The sequence below is a fragment of the Mytilus californianus genome, unplaced genomic scaffold (genome assembly GCF_021869535.1).
Source record: "Mytilus californianus isolate M0D057914Y unplaced genomic scaffold, xbMytCali1.0.p SCAF_2, whole genome shotgun sequence".
In the NCBI taxonomy this organism is placed as follows: domain Eukaryota; kingdom Metazoa; phylum Mollusca; class Bivalvia; order Mytilida; family Mytilidae; genus Mytilus; species Mytilus californianus.
Window position 1 is genome coordinate 90539736 of NW_026262668.1, and position 26943 is coordinate 90566678.

At 33.8% G+C, this 26943-nt stretch overlaps 1 protein-coding gene across 1 annotated transcript; it reads left to right on the forward strand.

Moving 5' to 3' along the window:
- The first annotated feature begins 1225 nt into the window (after positions 1-1225).
- Positions 1226-16956, forward strand: LOC127730401 (kielin/chordin-like protein). Its single transcript, XM_052238786.1, has 9 exons — positions 1226-1345; positions 2303-2449; positions 3206-3373; positions 5537-5695; positions 7278-7442; positions 9917-10075; positions 11280-11444; positions 15107-15256; positions 16441-16956. The coding sequence occupies exons 1-8, from the start codon at positions 1294-1296 to the stop codon at positions 15250-15252; spliced, it is 1161 nt and encodes a 386-aa protein (XP_052094746.1). The 5' UTR covers positions 1226-1293; the 3' UTR covers positions 15253-15256; positions 16441-16956.
- Positions 16957-26943: the final 9987 nt, after the last annotated feature.

Genomic DNA, 26943 nt, shown 5'->3' on the forward strand with positions numbered 1-26943 from the left:
AATTCAAATTTACATAGTAGTTCATATTACTAAATGTTTATACCTTGAATGTCATAAACAGCCTCGTAGATAATATTTATCATGTTGTATCTCGTGAAGTGTTCTGGCTTTATTGAAATAGGTGTAAATGCTCTTAGGCGATGGTAGTATATATCTATATAGTGGGTCCTTTTTTTGTTATGCAGTTTTCAGTATATATGAAAGAGAGGCGGAAGATACCAAAGAGATATCCAAACTCATAAACGAAGACAAACTAAAAACGCCATGACCAAAACGAAAAACTACGAAAAGACAAACAAGCTAACGTCTGCAAAACACAACATAGAACACTAAAAGTTGAGCAACACGAACCCCACCAAAGAAATCAAGCATCAAATGTTTGGGTTGAGTGTTCCTCATGAAGGTGGTTTCAAAAAAGCGCATCGGACGCACGAAATTGATAAAAGTGTTATTTTCATTGATAATTCCGTAATGTATAACAATCCAAATCTGAGATATTTCCGATAAAATACCATTTTCTTGTTTAGTAATAGTCACAGTGATTGACAATGCATTAAATTTTATGGCTTTTTATTTCATTAGGCAAGCACGAATGCCATTTAAACCAACATACCTATTATATTGGCGCAACATGGACTGCAAGTGATGGGTGTAATTTATGTTCCTGTACAGATACTGGAGTACACTGTACAAATCATCATTGTCAAGTGGCTGGTGAGAAAAGATTAATTTAACCTCCTTTTCCAATACACCCTAAACTAAATGGTTCAATGATGACTAACTATCATAAAAAAAGGCAACAGTAGTATACTGCGAAGCATTTCATCGAAATAGTTCACTATTTAAGCAAGTTTTCACTTTGACGGTCGGGGATTATATTGAGTTATGGGGTACTCTTCACTGAAAGGGCAAAACAATACAACAAAAACCAAAAGACATCTAAAGGTATACATAAACAGATTATAATTGCTTGGCTTGATAAGATGTTACAAACTGCAATTTGGTAAATTATGTATTAAGTGGCAAACCCATGATTGAAAAAACATATATTGTAGTCTCAATCATACGGATCAGTCCATACATCTCATATATGAAGATTTACTTGATATCCGTAACCATTATTTTGATTCACCACTCTGAGTTAATGGCAATACTTGGTAAACACTATGAAGTTGATTGTTATAATATAAAATCGTGAAATTGTATTTTTCAGCAACATGCACCTACCATGGAACCATACACCATTTGGGAACACGTTTTGATGCCATTGACGGATGTAATACGTGTTTGTGTATGGAACACGGTGTGGCATGTACGGAAATGGCTTGTATCAAACCGTCTGCTGGTAAAATACAGTTAAATCATTTCGTTATATATAAATGCATTTATTTGAATTTTACGAATTCTATATACATGATATATGAATAATAAGAATAATGATTTTAATGAGACAATTATCCGCCAAATACCACATGAAATGAAAGTAAGCAACTTTAGGTCAAAGTAGGGTCTTCAAAAATGTGTGAATCCCATACCGTATAGTAGGCTATAAAAGGCCCCGACATAATATAAAACAATTTAACCGAGAAAACCAGCGTATTGATTTATTATAAAACAATAGGCAAAAGAAAAACAAATATGAGAGACAGCAACCAACGAATATCACTAAAGTTGAAGGCTCCTTACTTGGGACAGACCTAAATAGAATATGGCGACATTAAACATGTTTGCGCTCAACCTTCTCTTAACCATCGACATTGGTTTGATAAAAATAAACATAAGAACAAACTGTAAAAATATATGTTGCAAAGGGCTTAACCCATCAGATCAGCACGAAGCAAAAATACTAACTAACAACAGGTCAAAAATACATATTTAAGAAAACTTTCGTTCTTAATGTGTTTACTGTGTTGACCACAACGTGTAAACGTCAGATATACTAATACTGATGTTATTCAACATCAACAAAATTCTGATCGTCTATTTGTCATTTGCATTTCAATCAATTATAAGTAAGAGGACGCCCATTTGATTTCTTGGGGAGGAGGTTTTGAAAATGAATATCCGTGTAAGAACTAAAACTAACTAATCTTGACCAAAACGGGATTAAAATGAATATTCTGCAACTCAAAATGCAGGAAATAATTGTTTTCAAATGTGGAAACAAATAAAGCGTTCGTAGCAACACATGAAAATAAATATTTAATCTTCAAAAAACATCCTGCCCTACCCTAACCCCAGAATATCGAATGGTCGTTTCCTTATTCATGTATATAATCTATAAAACTATTGATACTTACAGGTACGTGCAACTACCACAGAACAATTTATAATGTCGGAGATTCGTTTAATTCTACCGACGGCTGTAACACGTGTCATTGCACATCAAATGGTGTGTCTTGTACTGAAATGTTCTGTGCTGTTTTACATCCAACTGTGCAGCAAGCAAGTAGGTATCTTATGTTGAAATTACAAATTATAGGGTAGCATTTTTTCAATAATAAGGTAGGTGGTATTGTCAATTTTGTTAAAATTTCTAAATACTTTTTTTCAAATAATTACATAACAAATCATTCATTATAATACAAAAGCGAGAGAAGATCCAAAGGGAGCATTAAAAAAAGACAGACATTACCATGGCCAAAAATAAAAACGTTGAAAGGACAGACAAAAATAACAAAACATCAGATAGAAAACTTAAGAATGAGCAGAACAAATCCGCAAAAAAAATCGGGGGTGGGGGGGGGATGGAGGAGTCGAGTGCTCCGGAAGGGTAAGCAATTCCTGCTCCACATGTGGCATATGTTGTAATCAGTAAATATTTCATATAATTTTGAAAACAGTCGAAGGAACCGTATTTGAATCAATAACGTAAGAAGTCAAACAGTCTGCATATATACGATAAAATATGAAAATAAGAGGAGATGTGGTATTATTGCCAATAAGAGAGATATCCAACAGCTTGCCAAAATAATAAGAAACATTTGTTCAATATTATGATACAAAGCGTGAAATACGTACTACAACCTTTAAACTACAGCAATGACTCAATATTTAGAATTTTTGAATTGGAAAATGTTGGTAGGAAAGCAACAAATAATGCTTAATGGGAAGAAAGGCAATGATTACAAAAGTTATAAAGTATAACAGAATATAACAAAATACATTAGTCACTGGTCGTATTAAAATGTTGTTATGGTTGTAGAACATGTCAGGTCTTCAGTTTACCAGATTGGGTTTAATTGTAACTATAATGGTAAACAATTCAATGTTGGAGAAAGTTGGCCAGCTACAGATGGATGTAATACCTGTTCCTGTCAGTCCGGAAAACTAGTTGTTAGAATGACTTGTTCAGAAAATGATTGTGATAGTGGTAAATAACGTTTTGATTTACATGCTATTCTTTCTGGTATGGAGAAAATGAAAAACAATCAATGTTCGTTATGGTTTTTGTGTTTTCAATTAATCACAATTTGAATAATTCAAATAAATGGTTCGTTGAAAGTACATCCTTTCGATGCTACTGCTGGAGGAGGTTTACTCCCCGAGATATCACCAGACCAGTAATCCGCACTTCGGTGTTGAAATGAATTATAAATTAGCTGTTAGCACGTTTTTTTCGAAATACTAAGGACTTTCAGATTAACTTGGTTGTATTTGATAAACCTTTCGGAATTTGGGGTCTTCAATGCTCTTCAACTTTGTACCTTATTTTGCCTTTTTAACTTTTTTTCATTTGAGCGTCACTAATGAGTCTTTTGAAGACGGAACGCGCGTCTGGCATACAAAATTTTAATCCTGGTATCTATGATAAGTTTATTTATAATCACTTGATCGATGCTGGTGGAGGTTTCTTCTCCGAGGGTATCACCAGCCCAATAGTCGGTACTTCTGTGTTGACATTGATTATCATTTGATATGGTCATAATTATAAATTAGCTGTGTACACGCATTTTTCGAAATACTAAGGATTTTCAGACCCAGGAATAGATTAACTTAGCTGTATTTGGAAAAACCTTTCGGAAGTTTGGTTCCTCAATGCTCTTCAACTGCATACTTCATTTGGCATCTTTAACTTTTTATTCGAGTGTCACTAATGAGTCTTATGAATACGAAACGCGCGGCTGGCGTACACAACTTTAATCCTGGTATCTATGATAAGTTTATTCAAGAGAAAAAGATTACTATTTGAGCTAACTGATAAAAGACGACCTATTGTCCGAGCTATAAAATGTTTTTTTATATTTAATTCTCCTTCTTCCTTGAGCACGTTTACTCTTGTTACGACAATTTTATAATACTTTTCCCTAAAAACCAGTGATGGTAAATTGATTTTTTGAAGCTGTATCTTTTATATATTACAAAATTGGTCAATAGAATTGGACTCACCTTTATGCTTATTTTTTTTACTCAATCAGTTTTATCAGAAATAACATTATGGTTTTACAACGATTTTGCATGAAAGTTCATTTCTCAGACATCTGAACTTTTCTCAATTATATATCACAATTACAATCTAACTACATGATATTTTTTAAACCTTCAAGGTTATTATAACCAGTAATGGAATCTTCAACGTCTATTACAACTTTTACATATAGATCCTTATCTCAGTAAAGAATGTTGATATATATTTGTGTAAAGAACGTATTCTATGATAAAACGTGGTCAACGAGACAGCCATCCTGCAACACATAGTAACCAAAAACAGGCATTAGGAGGACATTACGCGGTCTACAACCATGGACAAGCGCCTAACCTATTTGACATGATATAAATAGTAGTAACAAAAATACCGAACTCAAAGGTACATTCAAAAAGGAGGGATTCAATAAAACCTGACAAAATCAAACGCTTGACTCTTTCAACCAATGGAACGAATGGAAAACATATTCCTGACTTAGTACAGGCATTTTCAGAATAAATTGTGAATTAAACCTTGTTTTATAGATAACTAAAATTCCCACTTGCAAGTCAGTTGTTTATAGCTCTATTATATTGACAAATTTGGTGAGCATCCCAAGCAATCACAATTGGTTTACGTGGCAATAATTGGGATCCAGCAGCTAAAACTGTTTAAGCTTATACCACAGACATACAACACAACTGAATTAAAAAATCAAAACAAACATACATAAAGTCTGACGAATACGCAAAAAAGTTTTTTTTTGGTAGTTGCTAGCACATACAGTATAGTAAAACATAATGACATATACACTTACCCGATCGAGTACATATTAAGTAAAATATAAATACAAAGGTATACAAATTGAAACCAACACTATAACATCTTGATCCGTCCAAATCGCACCTCTGGACCGTCCAGGAACGTCCAAAGCCAAAATCCGGAAAGCCGAAAAGTTTAGTGCACAAGTCCCAAGTCTAGACAAGAATAAAATAAATTTAACAAAACCTACCCAATTAGCAGTCGACAACAGAGAGAGAGAGAGAGTTAAACATTTAAATTTCGTTCTGTTAACTAGTTCCCTTTATCTCGTTCATCTGACTAACATTAGATTTTTAATCCTTATCTTAGTTGGAGATTGTGCGTACAGTGGAAAATCATATAAGATGGGAGAATCCTTTCCAAGCATCGACAAATGTAATACATGCACGTGTGGTTCTCACAGTTCTGTGTCATGCACTGAGATGGCATGTTTATTCACCGTTGACCCAGAACATTTAATCAACTTGGGTAAATGAAAAATAATAGTTTATAAGTTTCGTGCGTTCGAAGAGCTTTTCTTGATTTACCATTAGGTGAGAGTAACAAAAACATATTGACATCATACAGTCTTCAATATAGTAAATTTGTCTATATTATATATCAAGCTCAAAATCGTCCCGAATCTAAAACAATTAGGAATAAACAAACATAAACTGTCAAAAATCTGATAGATGTGGTCAAAAAATATTTCAACACTTGTTCAAAGAAAAGGGGCTATCTCAATGAGATTTTAAAAATTTGAAACATCACATGAACCTTGTTCTATCATAATTCAAAACGCAAAGTTTCAATCTACAGACATGACAGAAAATAGGCACCAGGTTACTAAAAAAGTGAAAAGTCAAATAACAAAAATAACTATAAAGAAATTTCAAAACGGAAAGTCCTATTTCAAATTGCAAAATCAAAAACTAAAACACATCAAACGAATAGAAAACAACTGTTTTATTCCTGACTTGGTACAGGCATTTCCTTATACAGAAGATGGTGGATTAAACCTGGTTTGAAAGAGGTTTTTTTCCAAAATCGGTGTTGTCCATTAAAAATATATATTATGATACCAATAAATACGGGTATAAAACAGTAACAAATCAACTAGAATCGCATGTAAATAAGGGAAAACAAAAACAAAAGACAAAAAAGTATCCGGTTATGCCTATAGAGGTAATAACTTTTTTATGAAATCAATTCTAATAATGTGTTTGATCAAATCAATAAATATTCTGCACATGCACTAGCTTCATCTTAAGGTGGTACCCAACACCTTGACTAATATTAAGTTGGCTCGTTTAATTTTCATAAAATTTTGACAAAATGTTTACTTTGACCCTTTGACAGAAATATAAAAATTTCAAAAAATTTGAACCAACCACTTTATCAGAAAAATTTCACTGGTTATATAGCAGTTTGACAAACACTAATTTTGATCACTGAGAAGCTTAATATTTCCTTAACAATACAACGTAATTAAAACGTTTAATTGATTTTTACAGAGTTATCTCCCTGTAGTGTTAGGTACCACCTTAAAAATTAAAATGTAGAATCCAAACATAAGGTTGAAATAGCATTTACTAACGAAATAAATGGACTCTTTTAAGGACACATAAATTACACTCATTGAATTTTTGTAGTTTCAGAGAAAAAGACCTCAAACCGCTAATTCTTTCTTACCAGCCTAAAAGATTTTTGCAAAAACTATTTTAAAAATTTTGGTTTCTCAATGATCTTTTCAACAATTTAGTTAGTTGTTAGTTAGCCTTCCTTACATTTTATATAGATTGTCACTGACCTTAACAAAACTCGAGTTTGACATATTAAACTTTAAGTCTGGTCTTGAATGCGTTTGAAAAAGAGTCTTGTTTCAATTTTTTATAATCTTGAATGGTTTCTCCATAAGGTATTCGTATAATAAAATAACCGTCTTTCCTACATTCCTGTCGACAATGTTCAAAAGAATACATATGGTTTTCTCGATAACACTCAAATAACATGTAACAATGTTATCAACTTCAGGGTGAATTGTGTTTCATTATCGATCTATTACTTTAAGGAAAAAGATCATCTGTATATCAACGTGGATTCCATTGCCAGTATGAAGGAAAGCAATTTAATGTTGGCGAAAGCTGGACAGCCTCAGATGGTTGTAATACATGCACATGTAATGCTGGAGATATTCTAGTTCGCAGGACATGTACTGAGAAAACTTGTGCATTCGGTTTGTATAGATCAATTAGAACACTTCAAAAATACAGCTTAGAAACTATTAATTTCGGTAGATATCATGCATCATACTCAAAAGAATCAAGCATCTAATTGACACCTAAATGTTCTTCAACGCAGTACATGAAATCTTGAACATCTATAAAACAGTTTTAGAATAAACATTATAATGAAAAGGAAAACTAAATCGAAGTATCTTTCATCGGTGCTTTGTGTATCATATCTATTTCTAAATTCCGTTCAAGAAAATAAATATCAAAAAACCAATTCAGATCAATTTCAGTAGTTCATAGCCGATTTATCCTTTTCCTGAACTTTTGATTATCTTAATCATATCAGCGAGTGGCTCTTTTGATCTCAGTTCTTTACTGGCCGAAATTCAATTATGACGTCAATTTTTTTTTTGCTTTCCTCTGAATTTCCTATTGTGACGTCACGAAAAAAGGCTACCATGCCTGATGACGTAACATAGAAAACACAACTTTTTGCAGACAATGGAAAAGAAGAATTAAGTTTGTCTGCATTGCGTCTAAGAATCATTAGAGAAATAGATTCTACCACAAATTAAAGCGGAACGATATATATATATATATATATATATATATATATATGTACAAGTCTAAATTGAAAAAAACGTTCAAATATATATTCCTAACATCACTGAAGAGACATTAATTGTCGAAAACCGGATATGGTGTCCTAATTTTTGCACCTTTTGTTTGCGACATACCATCTTTTCCGCAAGTTTATTGTTTTCTGTTCGGTATTAAATTAATAGTTTAAGATCCATTTTGTTACATCTGGTGATCCGTTTATTTGGCATTCGCCTATGACAGTCAGCAGGGTTTAAGAACATCCGTTGTTCAACCTGCTAGTCAAATGCGTTTTGTTAAAATATACTTTTTACTTTTTTGGTCTTTTGGAAATGTTGTTTGAACTGTAATTAGACCCCTCTATCAAGAAATTTGTTTTGCATGCATGACTGCCATTAGCGATTGCCAAATAAACGGATCACAAGATGTAACAAAATAGATTTTATCATTAATTTAATACCAAAACAGAAGACAATAAACTTGCGGAAAAGATGATAAACCGCAAACATGAGGTGCAAAAATTTGTACACCATATCCGGAATTCGACAATTAATGTCTCCTCAGTGATGTTAGGAATCGAAACGGTATTTGGAAGGCCATATAATTTACCTCAATTTAGGATAGACTCTTGAATTTTGAAAGAATCAAAATAGGATGAACGGATCATATAAACCCGAAGGCAAATATAATACAAGCCCAAACGAAAGAATATAAACAAGTCTAAATTGAAAACAACGTTCAAACCTATATATATATATATGAACCAACGTAACGAATGGGAAACAACTGTCATAATCATGACTTGGTACAACCATTTTCAGAAAAGAAAATAGTGGGTTAATAGATATAAGAAGATGTGGTATAATTGCCAATGAGACAACTCTCCATAAATCTGGTTTTGTATCTATGATGGTTTTTTTTGTATCTAGCTAAAATTGCCACTTGTATGATAGTTGTTTATTGTTCCGTTATATTGACAATATTGAGTGAACAACCCAGGCAAACATAGCTTTGTAATGAAGAACAGCAATAAAAGCGCCGTTTCTTTGCTCTTTGTGTTTTCTGCTGTGCATGTATTGATTTTGTTTCATGGATAGATGCACCATATGATCCATATCCATTTTTATCTTTTATAATTTGGCTAACGTGATAATAATGGGACCCAGCAGCCGAAACTGTGTAAACATACACCACAAACATACAACACAACTGAATTAAACATATCAAAACAAACACACAAATAAATCTGACTTTTCCGCTAAAGTACAAATTACGTAAAATATAAATACAAGGGTATAGAAAATAAAAACAACACAATAAATACCTAATGAGTCCGAATCGCACATCTGGACCTACCCACATTAGTAACGTCCAAAGCAAAAAAAAAACGAAAGCTAAGCTAGATGCACAAATCACAAGTCTAACCAAGAAAAGAATAAATATGTTTGTAGAATTAATCTGTAAATTGTAACTAACACGCAATGCTATGTAGATTTATAAAAAAGTTTGCCAATAAAATCCCCTGGTTTTATTGGTAATTAACAATACAGGGAAGAACCTTAGTGCCATTGTTGTAACATTAAGGGGCTTTGTTAACAACTATTAGTGAAATAAAGTATCTGAAGTTGAAAAAAAAAGAAAAAAAAAAGAAAAGAATAAATTTAACAGAGCAACCATCTACCTGTCGGCAACACACTGAGAGAGAGAGAGAGAGAGAGAGAGAGAGAGAGAGAGAGAGAGAGAGAGAGAAAAAGAGAGAGAGTTAAACATTTATATTTTGTTGGATTAACTAGTTCCCTTCCATCAAGTACATTATTGGATTAATACTTTTATAATGTTCATTGGATTAATATCATATTTTGAATCTTTATATTAGTTGGAGATTGTGCGTACAATGGAAAATCATTTAAGATGGGAGAATCCTTTCCAAGCATCGACAAATGTAATACATGTACGTGTGATTCAGACGGTTCTGTGTCCTGTACTGAGATGGCATGTTTATTCACCGTTGACCCAGAACATTTAATCAACTTGGGTAAATGAAAAATAATAGTTTATAAATTTCGTACGTCCAAAGAACTTTTCTTGATTTACCATTCTTTTCTAAAATAAAACATAATATTGACAACACACAGTCTTTAAGCTAGTACAAATATCTAGTTTCAAATAGTCCCAAATCGAAAACAAATTGGGAACAAATAATCATAAGCTATCAAAGATCTGACAGATATTTTCAAGAATTATTGAAAAAGGGGGGGGGGGGGGGGGGGGCGGTTTGCAATCTCAATAAGATTTCGAAAATACGAAAAAATCACATGAACCTTGTTCTAACATAATTCAAAACGTAAATTTTCAATCTACGGACATGACAAAAAATAGGCATCAGGTTATTAAAACGTTAAAAAGAGTATTTTTTTTCCAAAAAAGGGTGCAGTCCATTGAAAATAACAACTCACAAAAAAAGTATCCAGATATATATATATATACAATCAACAATTGTATTGATGAAATCAACTCTAAAAAATATATTTGATCAAAGTCATAGATATGCTACGCATGTACAAGCTTATTCTTAAAATTTAAAATGTAGAATCCAAACATTAAGTCTTTATAAAAGTGAGGCGAAAAATACCAGAGGGACATTCAAACTCATAAATGACTAGCTGAATTTAAAAACGAAATATTATAGTACCCTTAAAAGGACACTTAAACTACACTTATTGAATTCTTGATAGTTTTAGAGAAAAGATTTCAAAACGTTATTTTTTTCTACCTAGACGTTGTTGGCTTTTAAAGATTTTGCGAAAATTACTTAAGATATATTTGGTTTTTTAATGTTTTTTCCCACAATTTCGTTAGTGATTTAGTCTTTCTACCGTTTTAATTAGTTTGTCACTGACGAGTTTTTGGCGTACTAAACTGTAAGCCCCGTCTTGAATACGTTTTTAAAAGAGTCCAGTTTCAATATTTGTTAAATTTTGAATGGTTTCTGCATTAGGTACTAGTAAAATAAAATAACCGCCTATCCTACATTCATGTCGACAATTTAACGAATACACACGAAAATTTGGATGGTTTCTGCATTAGGTACTAGTAAAATAAAATAATAACCGCCTTTCCTACATTCCTGTCGACTATCTAACGAACACACACGATTTCCTGGATGACAGTCAATTAACATGCAACAATGTTAACAACTTCCTGTGAATTAATGATTCATTATCATTTTACTACTTCAGGAAAAAGATCATCTGTATATCAACGTGGATTCCATTGCAAGTATGAAGAAAAGCAGTTTAATGTTGGCAAAAGCTGGGCAGCCTCAGATGGTTGTAATACATGCACGTGTCATGCTGGAGATCTTCTGGTCCGCATGACATGTACTGAGAAAAATTGTGCAGTCGGTTCGTATAAATCAATTAGTATGTATTCTCCATTATACTAAAAAGAATCAAGCAGATAATTGAGAATGTGTTGTTTATTAAAGCAAAACATGACATTACGGGAAATTTCAATGAAAAAACCTTCAGAATAAACATTACAAAAAGGAAGGGGAGCTAAATCAAAGTATCTTTCATCGGGCCATTGTATTTCAATCTGTTTCTAGATTATTTTCAAAAAGTCGAAAAACATAATATCATTTCACATTATATAGACATTATACATGGGGATATCGTTATGAGAGAAGATGTATTACATTCAATTGAAACGATGTTGTGTGTAATCTATTCTGTACCATGCAATATTTTATAAGACACATATGAAGTAAAAAAAAAACCAATCACAATTTGAACCCAATGCCATGATGGTGTTAAAGATATCGAGTTGTATTGATAACAGTTATAATTATACTGTGTTTGTTTTTATATTTGTTTCTCGTATTTTGGGATGATAAATATCAATTAATAAGTTTAACATTTTGTTAATCTATTGACCGAGATTTAAAAAGGGAGATATTTGAGTTTTAAAAAATAGTTTAACTTAAAACGAATTTGCTTGTTTGATTGAAATTTGCTGCTGTTATAAAATCAGGTAATTCTTTCAAATTAATGAATATATTTCCCTCGTGCAAAGTGCTGATTTATTTTCCGGATTTGGCTATATTTAAGGTCCTATTTGGTTTTATCTGGTAGGCAACGTTTTGTTATGTTTTTGCATTATCGTTTCTTCTACCATAGTGTCATCGTTAACGGTTCCTCTTCTTGTGTGTTATCCATACGCGATCGTATAGTCTAATTTCATAGGATGATTTTTCCAATATTTGTCTAGTCTATTTTCAAATGTGTTCACTTTGGTGTCTATTGTATTTTCAAATGTTTTCAATTTGGTGTCTATTCTATTTTCGAATGTGTTCACTTTGGTGTCTATTGTATTTTCTAATGTTTTCAATTTGCTGTCTATTCTATTTTCAAATATTTTCACTTTGGTGGTTGTTACAACATGTTCTGGCAAGCTGTCCCATGTGTCTACTACTCTGTTGATAAAGAAGTGTTTATGCACATCTATTATGCATCTTTGTTTGTTGATTTTAAATATATGGCCTCTGGTTGTACTGGAGTAAACAGGTTGTTAGTTGTTTAACTGTCATGTATTTCGGCTTATATTTTGAAGGTTTCAGTCATAGGGTCTTTGCATCGGAAATAAACACATTTATTCTAAAACCAGTTATTGGCATTTTACGGGTTATGTTCTTTTCATATATTGCATGATGGTATGATACTGAACCCTTAACGGGAGGGATTGTGCTGGATTTTCATATGATGAAGACATAATCTTTAAATAGTTTAATTGAGGTCTGGAACTGGCATGTCAGTATAACTGCTAGTAGTCCTTTGTTAATTTATGTATCATTGTCATTTGCTTAGTTTCTTCTGTTACCTATTCTGACAGCGGACTCGGACTTCTTTAAAACTGAGTTTTACTGTGCGTATTGCTGTGTGTTTGTTTATTCTATATTGTCTAGATGCCAAGGGGGAGGGTTGAGATATCACAAAACATGTTAAACCCCGCCGCATTTTTGCGCCTGTCCCAAGAATGGAGCCTCTAGCTTTTGTTAGTCTTATATGTTTTTTTTTAATTTTAGTTCATTTATATGTTTCGGAGTTTAGTGTGACGTCCATTTTCACTGAACTTGTACACATTTTTGTTTAGGGGCCGGCTGAAGCCCTCCTCCGGGTGCGGGATTTTCTCGCAGTGTTGAAGACCCATTGATGGCTTTGGGCTGTTTTGTGTTCTTTGGTTAGGTTGTTGTCTCTTTGACACATTCTCCATTTCCATTCTCAATTTTATGATGCAACCGTCTAAATTTTAATGTTGACAATTTCAATATTTGTAGTCGTTCCTTGTAACTTTTGTCATTTAGGTATGATAGCATCTTAGTTGCTCGTCTCTGGATATTCTCTAAAGATTCAATGTCTTTTACTTTATATGGATTTTATAAACTACTGGCATATTCTAAATGTGGTCTAACCAGCGCATTAAATAACAGACAGAATGATTTGTAATTTAACAATTTAAATATTTTGCGGATGATACCGACTACTTGGTTTGCCTAATTTACTTGGATTTGTATATGTTTATCAATTGCCAGATACTATCTATGTTTACTCTAATATGATTTTCTATATCTATCACATCTAATGACTTATACCACCGTCATACTTTTTTTATTTGATAACTATATATGTCGACTTTTTCTCCCTCTTATCATCGATTTTTAGCACTTTACATTTATCAGGATGGAAGCGTAGTATCCATTCAACACTCCAATCGAACAGATTGTTCAAATCATGCTGAAGTAGGCTCTCATCATTTTTGGATTTTATCTCTCTGAACAGCTTAGTATCATCGACAAATAGAAATACCTCTGATATCACACTCTCTGGTAAAGAGTTGATAAAAATGACAAATAGTATTGGACCCAGGAGTGATTCTTGAGGGATCCCACTGGTTACGTTGTGCCAGCTAGAATAATTTCCAAAAATGTTTACAATTTTTTTTCTTTCAGTTAGGAAGCTCTGGATCCAAGTACATGTTCTATCGCATATACCATACTGTTTAAGTTTTAGTAAAAGACGCTTGTGAGGGAACTATTCAAAGACCTTCATAGAGACCATATAGATTGAGTGCAATACTCCTCCATTGTCTAAGATTTCAGTCCATCTATCAGTCAACCAAACCGAATTCGCCCTTTTGCGGTGCATCAGATTCCCTCGGTTTTTGCTTGTTACATCATTTGTCTCTGTTAATATATGTATTAATTAATTAAACATACAACATTTTGTAAGTGCCTGTCCCTGCCATAATTCTCGTCAATAGTATGTCACATGATTTTTTTAATCATTATTTGGAGAATTGTTTGGTGTTAACAGCAGATCATTGATTGTTTATATTTTTATCACAACCAATAGTGAATGCTTGTTAGTTTTATCGATAGGTAATTTTGGTCTTAACATTATCTCAAAAGTTTGAACAATAAATAATTTAGTCATGTTCAGTATTTCAGTCACTTTTCAGACATACACTGCGGTAGATTTAGTATTCAGACAATTCGCTTGCAGTCAACTCAGTACGGTTCAGTAGCTTTTCAGACAATTCAGTATGAAGTTGATGTGTACAGTTAAATAACAACTACTGAACATTTCTTAATTTCTTAATAGACTGCAAGCTAATTGTCTGAACAGTGCTAAATTTGCCGTAGTGGATAAGTCTTGAAATTGACTAAAAGACTGAAAATGACTTAATAAATTAATTGTTCAGACTTTAAGGATCTGTTCAGATCAAAATGATCTTTTCAGATCATATTTGGTATACTGATGACCTTTGGTAGACATGGGAAAATTTAGAGCTTGATATATTGTAATAATTGTTTTAACAATTCAATTATCGCAAATCAAACATGTCTACCGTCGAACAATGTGTGTCGCCCTTAGATGCCTTTTGGTTATTATTATTCTTAAGGTTCAGTCTCATTCACGTTTACTCCATATCTCCTTTGATTTATATTAATAAAGATGTATATCATCTTTGAATTTCTATAAATATTTGTGTAAAAATTATTTTTCAGGAGGGCAGTGCGCATACCATGGAAAAGCCTATAAAGTTGGGGACTCGTTTCCAAGCGCTGACAAATGTAACACATGTTTCTGTGAAGCAGACGGATCTGTCCCCTGTACTGAAAGGTTTTGTTTATTGAATGAAAACCAAGGTTGATCACGTAAGCAATTAATATAGTTGTCAAACTTTTTAACAAGGTTTCATTATATTCATTATAATATGTACGAGTACAACGTTTTATGTAGCTTTGATGTGGGAAGAAATAATATAAAAAATTAAAGATAAGTTAAAACAATTTAGAAAATAGGAATAAAACATATAAGCAATCCAAGCTCTTAAATTCTAAATTAACAGATGCGCCATGAGCGCATGATACGCCCGTCGTCTGGTGTGTAAATTTTTATGCAATAAGCATAAATAGTTTCTGACATACGGCGTGACATGCGAAAACCCCCTTTTTTTTACAAAATACTCAATAACTCAAAAATAAAATTTTGAATCATCACCAAAAAGTATACAGATCTTAAGGTTAATATAACTAAGAAGTGTGTAAAATTTAAGCAATAATTATAAACTGTTTTTGAGATACGGCGCGACATGTGAAAAATCCCTCCCCCTTTTTTAACAAAATACTCAATATCTCTAAAATAAAATTTTGAATCATCACCAAAAAGTATACAGATCTTAAGATTAATATAACTAAGAAGTGTGTAAAGTTTTAAGCAATAATCATAAATTTTTTTGAGATACGGCGCGACATGTGAAAAAAAAAACACACACCTGTTTTAGTTACTAAGTCCCGTAACTCAAAAAGTTTTAATCTTACTTTCACCAAAAAGTATACAGATCGTTTGACCATCATAAGAAACAACTATGTTAAGTTTCATGAAATTTGGATAAGTCATTCTCAAGTTACGGTGCGACATGTTTACGCCGGACAGACAGACGGACAGAATGACAGACAGACGGACAGACAGACGGACAGACGGACGGAAACCTGACATTTGTATACCATAATACGTCCCGTCAAAATTTTTGACGGGCGTATAAGAAATAAATTAAAAAAAAATCTTGTCAGTATAAAAAAATATATATATGCTCCATTTGTTTCCGAACATTTGTTTGAATTAAGATTGACATCATATTATCAAATAATGCATATGTTTTACTATAGTATCCATGAAAATGTAAACTGTTAGCAATATTGGTAAGAATAGATGTTCTGGCAAAAATATAGATTTGCAAATATTCATATCATTCAAAAAATCTTTGAAGTATTTGTTTAATATATATAGTACAACAATAACATTGTTTAATGGTGCTGAAATCTTTCATCTGTTTCAGGTAGATAATGTTATGGCATTGTGTACAAAGAAATTCTGACACTTCTGTTAACCACAGAAAGATAAACTTACATAAAACACTTTTTTAATTAAAATGATTTTATTTAGCATATATTACTTTGAAGCATGTTATATGTCGTAATATAAGCTCGTATACCCATACGAGAATTCACAAAGTCTCACCTATGTATATTGCAATTTTCGCGCAAAGTACAAATATGAAGGGTGCACGTGCTGTTTATGGTATTAGTAGTAAGATATTCATACCATAAAATGTTTTCGGAAATTATATATGAATATTTGATGTATTGTTTGTCACGTAATGGAAGTAATCTTTCCTATTGACAATCCTTATACCGATATTTGTGCAGCGGAATGATTTGAGTTCGATAAATCTTTAAAACAAAATTATCAAAAATAAGATTATTTTGTTTATACAGTTTTGATTTAGAAGAAAAACCGTCATTGCTAGAAAATACAAATGATAACACCATTACAAACACGATTCCATTTTAATATTCTTGTCATGGATAGAAAATTAATAAAATAACACCATTACAAACTCAATCTTATATTCTTGTACGTGTCTACAATAAAACAAATCTATTCTATTTTTAGAAATTTACCTGTGATAATAGAAACGTCACAAAAAATACGTCACTTTTTTGTGGCGTTGATACATTCGGGTGACGCACAGTTTATAATTCGTTTGTGGTGTCCTGGTGTGCTGTCGTGGATTCATAGGAGGTATCCGTTGTTATTCAGTGGTTTTCATGTTGTAATGTAATATTATATTATTTATTTATGTGTTTCTCTGTCCTGAGTGTTCTTGTGTTTGTTTGTTATGTATTCCTGTCACGTAATGTTGTCATTTTAGCGTTTTTTTTAACATTGCCATATAAGCGGGAGGTTTGGATAGCCATAAAACCAGGTTCAACCCACCATTTTTTGTCTTAAAATGTCCTGTACCAAGTCAGGAATATGGCAGTTGTTATCAAATAGTCCGTTTCTATGTATGTTGGCGTTTGTTTTTGTTGCAGTTCAGTGTTTCTGTTGTTCCGTTGTTATCTTCTTACAGTTGATGTGTTTCCCTAGGTTTTGGTTTGTGACCCGGATTTGTTTTCGCTTATTCGATTTATGGCTATTGAACATCGGTATACTACTGTTGCCTTTATTTACCATTAAAGTGAATTCTTACTATATATCAATTTCAAAATATTGGATCAAGTAAATACAAATTTTCTAAAAGTGAAAATTTATAAGCAAATTAACTGAACAATATAATTTACATAGAAAAGGGAGTGAAAAACTTTGTAGATTTCTATTGGGCTATAGAACCACGCCGCATAGTACTACAAAGTTTTTCACTCAAAGTTCCGGATTCGTTTTTTTACTGTTTTCATAGTCTGTTTGAATATTCTAACAGCTCTCTCTGCCTCTCCATTCGAAGATGGATGATAAGGCGCGGATAGAATGTGTTTTACTCCATTCTTTTTCAGGAAGGTCTCAAATTCACTCGATCTTAATTGAGGTCCATTGTCAGAAACAATTTCAGTAGGTATTCCATGTGAAGAAAATAAACATCGCAAACACAAAGACATTTGACAACCTGATAGAAACTTTAACGGATCATTTAGGAAATAAACCGTTGATTATTGCAGAACGATACAAATTTCATCAACGCAAACAGGAAAGCCATAAAAAGTGAATGATTATTTAGCAAATCTTAGAAAACTGGCCGATACTTGTCAATTCAATGCATTTTTCGAGGAAGCGTTAAGAGACAGACTTGTTTGTGGACTGTATTCAAATCCATCCAAAGGAAATTATTATCCGAAAGTGAACTGGATTTGAAAAAAACTTTCGAAATTGCTGTTGGTATAGAAGCTGCGGAAAAGAAGACCAATGAATTTAGAAATGAAGTTTCAACTACCCATAAGGGGGTAATGAGATCGTCAGAATGCTACCGCTGCGGAAAATCTGGACATAATGCAGACAGTTGTTTCTATAAGAATTCAAGATGTCACAAGTGCAAAGAAATTGGACATATTAGTAGAAAATGCAGAAAATCGTTTCCGAAAAACGAAAATACGGTTTCAACTCATTCGAAATGTCAGTGTATTTCGGCCAACCATACAATGTAGCATGTTTAACTTTAACAAGAGTTGAATCTATTTCTGTTTCTCTTTTAACGTTATTCGCACTGACTGGTAGTTCGTTCAAAGATTGTACATTTCTTTTCTCCACTTCTTCCCAGAAAATGTTAAACGGCGATTCACATAGGGTTTTTTTCAACTGCAGTCTGGATAATCCATCGATAATCCATCAGCGTTGGCATGTTATCCGAATGTCGAGTACAACATCAGAAAAGACAATAAACTCGTTGCGATGTTTATTTTCTTCACATTGAATACCTTCTGAAATTGTGTCGGAGAATGGACCTCAATTTACATCGATGGAATTTGAGACCTTCCTGAAAAAGAATGGAGTAAAACACATTCTATCCGCGCCGTATCATCCATCTTCGACTGGAGAGGCAGAGAGAGCTGTTAGAACATTCAAACAGGCTATGAAAACAGTAAAAAACTAATCCGGAACTTTGAGTGAAAAACTTTGTAGATTTCTATTGGGTTATAGAACCACGCCGCATAGTACTACAAAGCGTACTCAAGCTGAACTGTTTGTGGGAAGAAGATTACGAACTCGTTTAGACGCGCTGAAAAAAAATAAATATCAATGAAAGATTGCAGAGACAGAGAAGTAAGACAAAACCGTGCCGAGAAATCGCAAAAGGAGAACCTGTGTTAGTTAGAGACTATAGAGACAATAACAAGTGGAAACAAGAAGTTATCGTTCATAAACTTGGACCAGTAACTTATCAAGTCCAAGTTGGAGATTTAGTATGGAAGAGACATATTGATCAGATTCGTGAATTTGTACCGCAGGAAAATAAAGGCATACCAAACATACTTGAAAATACCAAATCTGATATTGACACTGAATTAATTATAGTACCAACATGTAATTCAAACCGCGATACCGAAAACTCTGAAAATAACAATGAATCCGAACCAACTAAAATAACCGAAAATATAACAGTTGAAAATGCTAATGACGCTATCATTACGCGCTGCTCAGAAAGAGTAAGAAAAGCACCAGAGAGACTTATTGAAAATATATGACTGTAAATATTTGTGGTTAAATTAGTGTAGTGATATAAACTGTAGGTTTAGGATATCATAATTGAACATTATAAATATATAGACAGTAAAGCGTGTGGCTGTTTAGTTTAATTGAGTGTAAATTGATTTTACTACTTTCATTCACAAGCGATTAATCTTGCTTATCTTGATCTTCTAAATTAAAGGGGGAAAGATTGTTATGTTTACATGATACATTATCACTATAGTTTGATTGGCTTATAAATAATACTGACAGTTAGGAATTTATAATTATCAGATTAGCGGATGTTTCTGTCAATAGATTATTACCTGATCGTATCTCTTATCAGGGGCGGATCCAGGATTTTAGGTAAAATCATCGAAATATTCTTCAAGAGTGTGTGCAATGTAGATAACTCGCCGAGCGAAAATATTTTGTGGTAAAATTAGCGAGAAATTAAAGTTTCAAGCTTAAACCGCCTAAATCCACCCCCGACAACAATCTACAATCACCATAAATTAATTAACAAGAAATCTGTGAGCTTCTTTTCATTGAGACTAACCCCATATATTTACCAGAAAACGGGACCAAAGACAAGTAGAATAGAGACAGACCGCAATCCGGAGTACACAAGCTGACCCTCCAGATAAAAAAAAAATCAAATGAATGTTATGTCAATGGCTGATGGGAAAACTGGTGTAACATTCATATATTTATGAAGTAATGGTGTAATAGATTTGTATGCGTGCAAACGCAATACCGGACTCCTAGCGGATCCTCCGGAACAAATATCAAGTGACTGACTGGCGGATGGACGGACAGAGGTAAAACAACATGTCCCTGTTTCCGCGAAGAGACTCTGAGGTATGATGGCAAGGTATCCTACAAACTTGGAAAAATCAACAACGATCTCCTAATATCCCTAACTTACGCCCTAAGGGATTCATAATGAGTTTTTAATTTTTTGATTTTTGGAGGTCGTGCCATACTTTATATATACTGTTTTCGCCGCAAACCACTAAAATCAGAATGAGATGCTTTTACGAAGTTTACGGTAGTACGGGTCGGGCCTTGATCGTTTATGCATACTTCGGCAAAATTTTTAGGTTGCAAGTGAGAAATATATATAGACACAGAGATATTAAATAATGATACAAATTAATAAACTAACCTTTCGCTTGAAACAGTATTTCTATCTTTCATTAAGAATGGATCTAACCTGGACTGTTTTCTTGGCCGTGCCATGATTAAGTAACTAACCCAACCGCGGGTAGGGTACATTCACCTACTTCGTGGGAAAGTGAGTGAAGGATGTTTTGAAACTTCGATTATCAAAAAAATTGTTTATAAAAACCGTGAATACAACGTAACAATTGTTTTTACTTTAACTGCTAAAAGCCTATTATACTTGTCATCAAACGCATCACCGCGTTTTACACATTCCTTTGAATTGAAGGATATAATACTTATAGAACTTAAATAAACCGTAGTTCAGTTGATGAGCAATCAATTCAATCAATCGCCCCGCCTGTATCAGCCCCTGACTTATCATAGTTCACAGCTTCAGTATTCTGTTAGGTTTTATGGGCGTAATTTTCCCATGGCATTACATTACTCTTTGTTTTATATATACTGATGTATTGCAAATGTAATCATTGTGTGTGTAGATTGTACTTTAATAAACATGTATACTCTAATGAAATAGTCATCACTGCAACCCACGATAAATATATAACAGGTTCATTGTTGTCATTTATCTGCTATTTCGAACAATTTATAGTTCTGATCATGAAATATATCTTCCTCTGCATAGGATAATTTGTACAAAAATTTGGGGCGGGGTGGCAGGAGGATTATGAAAATAAATAACTTGGCCTGGAAAGAATTGAAAGTAAATGACTGGCGTGCTCGAAATCTCAAGTTAACGTCAGTAGTTGTCTTCTGTAATTTCTTAATGTTTTGTCTGATTGTTAGTGTTGGTGGTAGATTTTTGATTTATTCACAAACTTCTTATAGACTCGAGTCGATTCATAGCATGACAAATTGTATAGGTACATTACCATTGTCATAGACCATATGTTTACCTCCAGTTCTGAATTTTATGTCGGTACTGTGTCACAGATATTTAACGCATCTTCCGTTTTATTCATATTCATAAAGCAACAGTAGTATACCGCTGTTCGAAACTCATAAATAGATAGAGATAAAAACAAATCCGGGTTACAAACTAAAACTGAGGGAAACGCATCTAATATAAGAGGAGAACAACGACACAACAAAAACACAACATTAAAATGATAATGAACGCTCGAGATCAAATGATCTGAACTACAAAAGTAAATCCCAGCATTTAAACCAAAAAGCCTTAAAACAGCACATTAAAACCGTATAAAAATGATTTTGATTGCAGGAGTTTCATACTTTTTTTTTATTATGATTAATCAACTAGGCATATATAGACAATCTATATCACTAACGCCATGCCGGTCTCGCTATTTGGCTGATGATAAACGTGAAAAGTTTGCGGATATTTAGCTAGAAACTTGATCATTTGAAATGGTAAGTTCATTGTGTACATCTAGTGATATTTGTAATGATCATAAGTACTGAAGCAGTTGTATTTTTTGCTATGATTTTATAACTCATACGATAGGGGTATTTGAAAACTTAAAATCAACACAATCTCCCCTGAGTGCCCTTCTATCAGAAATAAATTAACATATCTCTCTCTGTCCCTGTTTGTTTTTGGACGTTTATATTATCCGTCCATTATTTTCCATGATAAACCACTTTTCGTGCAAAACATTGGGTCACCAATTATGTCTATTAGTTCTTACAGTTTTGGTGTTTTTACGTTTTAAACTTGGTGGTTGTACATTTGATATGTTGTTTATGTTGTGTTACCATTAAATAAATTTGTTTAAGAGAGTGTCTTTAGTGGTTTGATTGTTTGATAGACAGTACATTTGTTACTTTTGGAGGAATTGTAACCATTCCAGTATGAGAACCAACTGTATCTTTTTTCCTTTATTTGTACGAGACGAACTTTAAACAGGACCTTCTAGACAAGAAGCTAGCATTAAACATTTTACTCCGCGTTTTGTCCTTTGAAAGAATAATTCAAAGTTTGGTTACTATGTTGATCCTATCTTTTCCTTTGGGTTTGGAGTAAAGGATATCTCAGATACACAGAAATGGCTGCTTCATATCTTGACTAAAATCTATAAAATTATACAATAAGAGTCGATTGAGAACAAGACTTTACAATATACAAGTGCTGCTGGAATGTAACTAGAAGATCACTGTAATGTTCAATTTGCAAGCCTATCATTTTCTAATAACATTCCAGCAGCACTTGTATATTGAGTTTATATCTCCTAGTTGATACGATATTTCAGAATTTGCGTCTCTTATCATTTTCCTTGTTAGAAGGTTGCTGCTTTCAAGGAACCTATTGAAGTTATGGTTCTTGGTTTTAAACTTGAAATCGTGTCTTCAAAAGTTTTACAGACATTATAATTCGGCTGATTCACAATATGTGTGTCACAGATGTCCACAGATATGTTTCAAATGTCGTAAACGGAACCCTGTTCAGTTTTCTTCGATCATGCATCACGGATTGTGACTCGTCAGCAGATTTTATTTGCAAATTCCAATACGACAGCGCAACAAACAGGAACTATATACCTTTCCGAATTCACCTCTTATTTTGTCTTCGGGATTTTGCTTTTGCTTTAATTTTGAGTGTCGTATTTTGTGCTTTTTTCTATTCCATTTCAAACTGTCACATTCGATCAAATTGTAGTGTTACAAAATTCACATGTACCAATGAGTAATGTATGTGGTGATGGATTAGAGTTAGACCTGATATATTCTCAAATACACTAATTTATAATACATAATCACTGAATATGAACTATTAACGTATTTCAACAGGGTAACAAGGCAAGTGTGAGAGGTGGAGAAGGAACTGTTAGCCCTTTCGGAGCACATGCGTTCTCCACCGCTTTTGGGTTGGTCTTATACGCAATCGTTAGTTTTCTGTATAGCTATTAAAGGATGCTACATGTGTTTTACTGTCGTTTATTGTTTGACAATGGTGCTGCCCATTTTTCTTCGACCTATGGTTTTTGATCGCCTTCTTGGTATTTTCTCCTCTTATCACAAAGACCTGCTTTCATCTTTCAATTGTTTTACTAGTTCTCATATGTTGCTTTTTTTTTTACTTCAACCGGGACTGTACAGCTGCTAGATCTAATACCACCGGACTGTACAGCTGCTAGATCTACTACCACTGAGACTGTACAACTGCTAGATCTACTACCAACGGGACTGTACAGCTGCTAGATCTACTACCCCCGGGACTGTACAGCTGCTAGATCTACTACTAACATGACTGTCCAGTTGCTAATGGATTATTAGACTGCCGAGGATACAATCCGTCCAGTTTTTATACGCCCATTTACGTTGTCTGTCCGTCCGTCCGTCATCAACACTTCGGACGATAATTCAAAAACGCTTTCAACAATTATGATACTTTGGTGAATTGTTTATATCTTTTGACGTGAGCTCCCTTTCTGAAATAACTCAAAAATGCTTTGAGCAATTTTCATGAAACGTTGGTGAATTATCTATATATATTACCATTTAAAAGTGTTGGTGGTATATTTTCTACAGGGTAATGTTATGCGTCTAGTGCGGTAGATCTATTCAAATGGTTCTTAGCATATTTTATGTTAAAAGAGAGTCGAGTGTGTAAGTGTTTCCTGCCCGTATACAGCCTCTACATTACCATGACTCCAGCAGTATCCTTTCCTTTGGTAACACTGGTAACTGACATCTTTCGAGGTCAGGCTGAACTGCTTGGTGATCTCGGAGCAGCAAGGGCCCTAGAGATGCCGTGTGTAGGCCTATCGATGTGTGGATATGCTCTGGCACTCATCAACCTTGCTCCAGCTATGGGTAAATAGTTCGGATAGATAGGAGTCATTAGCTAAGCAAGGCCACCTATCTAAGAGAGACAACTCGAACAAAACCGGACAGATCATGACTCGTACGGCTTGGCTTGCAACTGATCTAAAGGACTGGAACCTTAATACCAAATCCACTGGCCCCCAATTTGGAGGTGGAGCACAAGACCAACTATCTCGTCTCATCAAAAAATGCAGTTACGGAAACAAGGACAAGAGAAAACTTAATTCGTCTCGTAAGATCAGAGTACCAGCAGACATCTGCAAGCATGAATGATGTCAGTGGAAGCCAAACGGAAGCTGACAACATGTAAAGTATTCTGAACACGAGAAAAAAACTAAAGATAAGAACAATGTACGAACCAGGAAAACTAGCTCAAGTTATCAGTGAAATGAGAGCATACAAACTCCACCTGCTAGGTATAAGTGAATGTAGATGGACTGGATGTGGTAAAAGAATTACGAGTGAGTACAGGTGAAACAATTGTGTATTCAGGTAGAAACGATGAGAAACACCAAGGAGGAGTAGCAATTATAATGAACAGAAACATAACAAAGGCGATGATAGAGTATGCCCTTGCAAATGAAAGAATAGTGAGAGCTCGCTTCCAAGAATGGCATGTAAAACGAACCATCATTCAATGCAATGCTCCAACAAATGAAGCAGAGGACGAAGAGACAACAGATTTCTATCTAGCTCTACAATCTAAGATAGAAAAAGTACCAAAACATGATGTTACAATAGTGATGGGTGATTTGAACGCCAAAGTTGGAAATGATAACACCGGGAATGAATGAGTGATTGGAAAATACGGGTGTGGCAAAATCAACGACAATGGAGAACTTAGTAATAGAAACAAGTAAAACAACAAAAATACCGAACTCCAAGGAAAATTTAAAAAAGAAAAAGTCCCTTAACAATTGGCAAATCAAAAGCTCATGGAAAACAACTGTCATATTCCTAACTTGGTACAGGCATTTTCTTATGTAGAAAATGGTGGATTAAACCTGGTTTTAAAGCTAGCTAAACATCTCACTTGTATGACAGTCGCATAAAATTCCATTATATTGACCTCAATGTGCGAACAAAACAAACAGACATAATAGGTAAAAATGTAATAATAGGGGATACTATCTTCCCTCATAGAGAAATACATAAGCTGACATGATTTCTCCAAATGGTAGAGACAAGAACCAAATATACCATATTAATGGAAAGTGGAAAAGATCATTCCAAGATGAACGTGTTATGAGGGGTGCAGATGTTGCTAGTGACCACCATCTAGTAATTGCAAACATCAAACTAAATCTTAAAAAGTTATCTACCCATGTAAACGTCAAAAGGAAATATGATGTTGGCAAATTACAAGCCCCAAAAATCCATCAAGAGCTTAAATTGGAAATAAAGAACAGGTTCCAGCTATTAAAAAACATCACAGCTGATGATACAAACACAATATCAGTCAAGGATGAATGGTAGCCCATACATAAAATCTACGCTGTCAGTAAAAAGGTATTAGGATTTGAAAGACAAGTACACAAAGAATGGATAACACCTGAAACTTGGATATAGTTACGATACTGCTGTCAGGTCATTAAAGATGGTATATTTTGGAATTAACATTGATTCACTCGTAGGGTCTTTGCATCGGAAATAAACACATTTATTCTAAAACCAGTTGTTGGCATGATACGGGTTATGTTCTTCTCATATTTTTCATGATGGTATGATACTCAACCCCTAATGGGAGGGATTGAGCTTGATTTTCATATGATGAAGACATAATCTCTCAATCAGTTAAATTGAGGTATGGAGCTGGCATGTCAGTAACTGCTAGTAGTCCTTTGTTAATTTATGTATCATTGTCACTTTGCTTAGATGCTTCTGTTACCTATTCTGACATCGGACTCGGACTTCTTTTAAACTTGGTTTTACTGTGCATATTACTGTGTGTTTGTTTATTCTACATTAGCTAGAGGTATGGGGGGGGGGGGGGGGGGTTGAGATCTCACAAAACATGTTTAACCCCTCCATATTTTTGCGCCTGTCCCAAGTCAGGAGCCTCTGGCCTTTGATAATTTTGTATGTTTTTTTTTAATTTTAGTTCATTTATATGTTTCAGGGTTTAATGTGACGTCCATTTTCACTGAACTAGTACACATTTTTGCTTAGGGGTCTGCTGAAGTCCGCCTCCGTGTGCGGGATTTTCTCGCTGTGTTGAACACCCATTGGTGGTCTGGGCTGTTTTCTGCTGTTTTGGTCGGGTTGTTGTCCCTTTGGCACATTCCCCATTTCCATTCTCAATTTTACATTTTGAGAGAATTAAGGAAAAGCTAAGAACAAAATATACAGAATGCAACAAGAAGGTAAA

What these genes read in the sequence shown, in the direction of transcription:
- LOC127730401 (XM_052238786.1), top strand. Translation starts at nt 1,294, where the DNA reads ATGGAACACGGTGTGGCATGTACGGAAATGGCTTGTATCAAACCGTCT. An exon ending in TTGTATCAAACCGTCTGCTG is followed by an intron (nt 1,346 to 2,302) that starts GTAAAATACAGT and finishes TGATACTTACAG; the next exon opens with GTACGTGCAACTACCACAGA. An exon ending in TGAGAAAACTTGTGCATTCG is followed by an intron (nt 7,443 to 9,916) that starts GTTTGTATAGAT and finishes TCTTTATATTAG; the next exon opens with TTGGAGATTGTGCGTACAAT.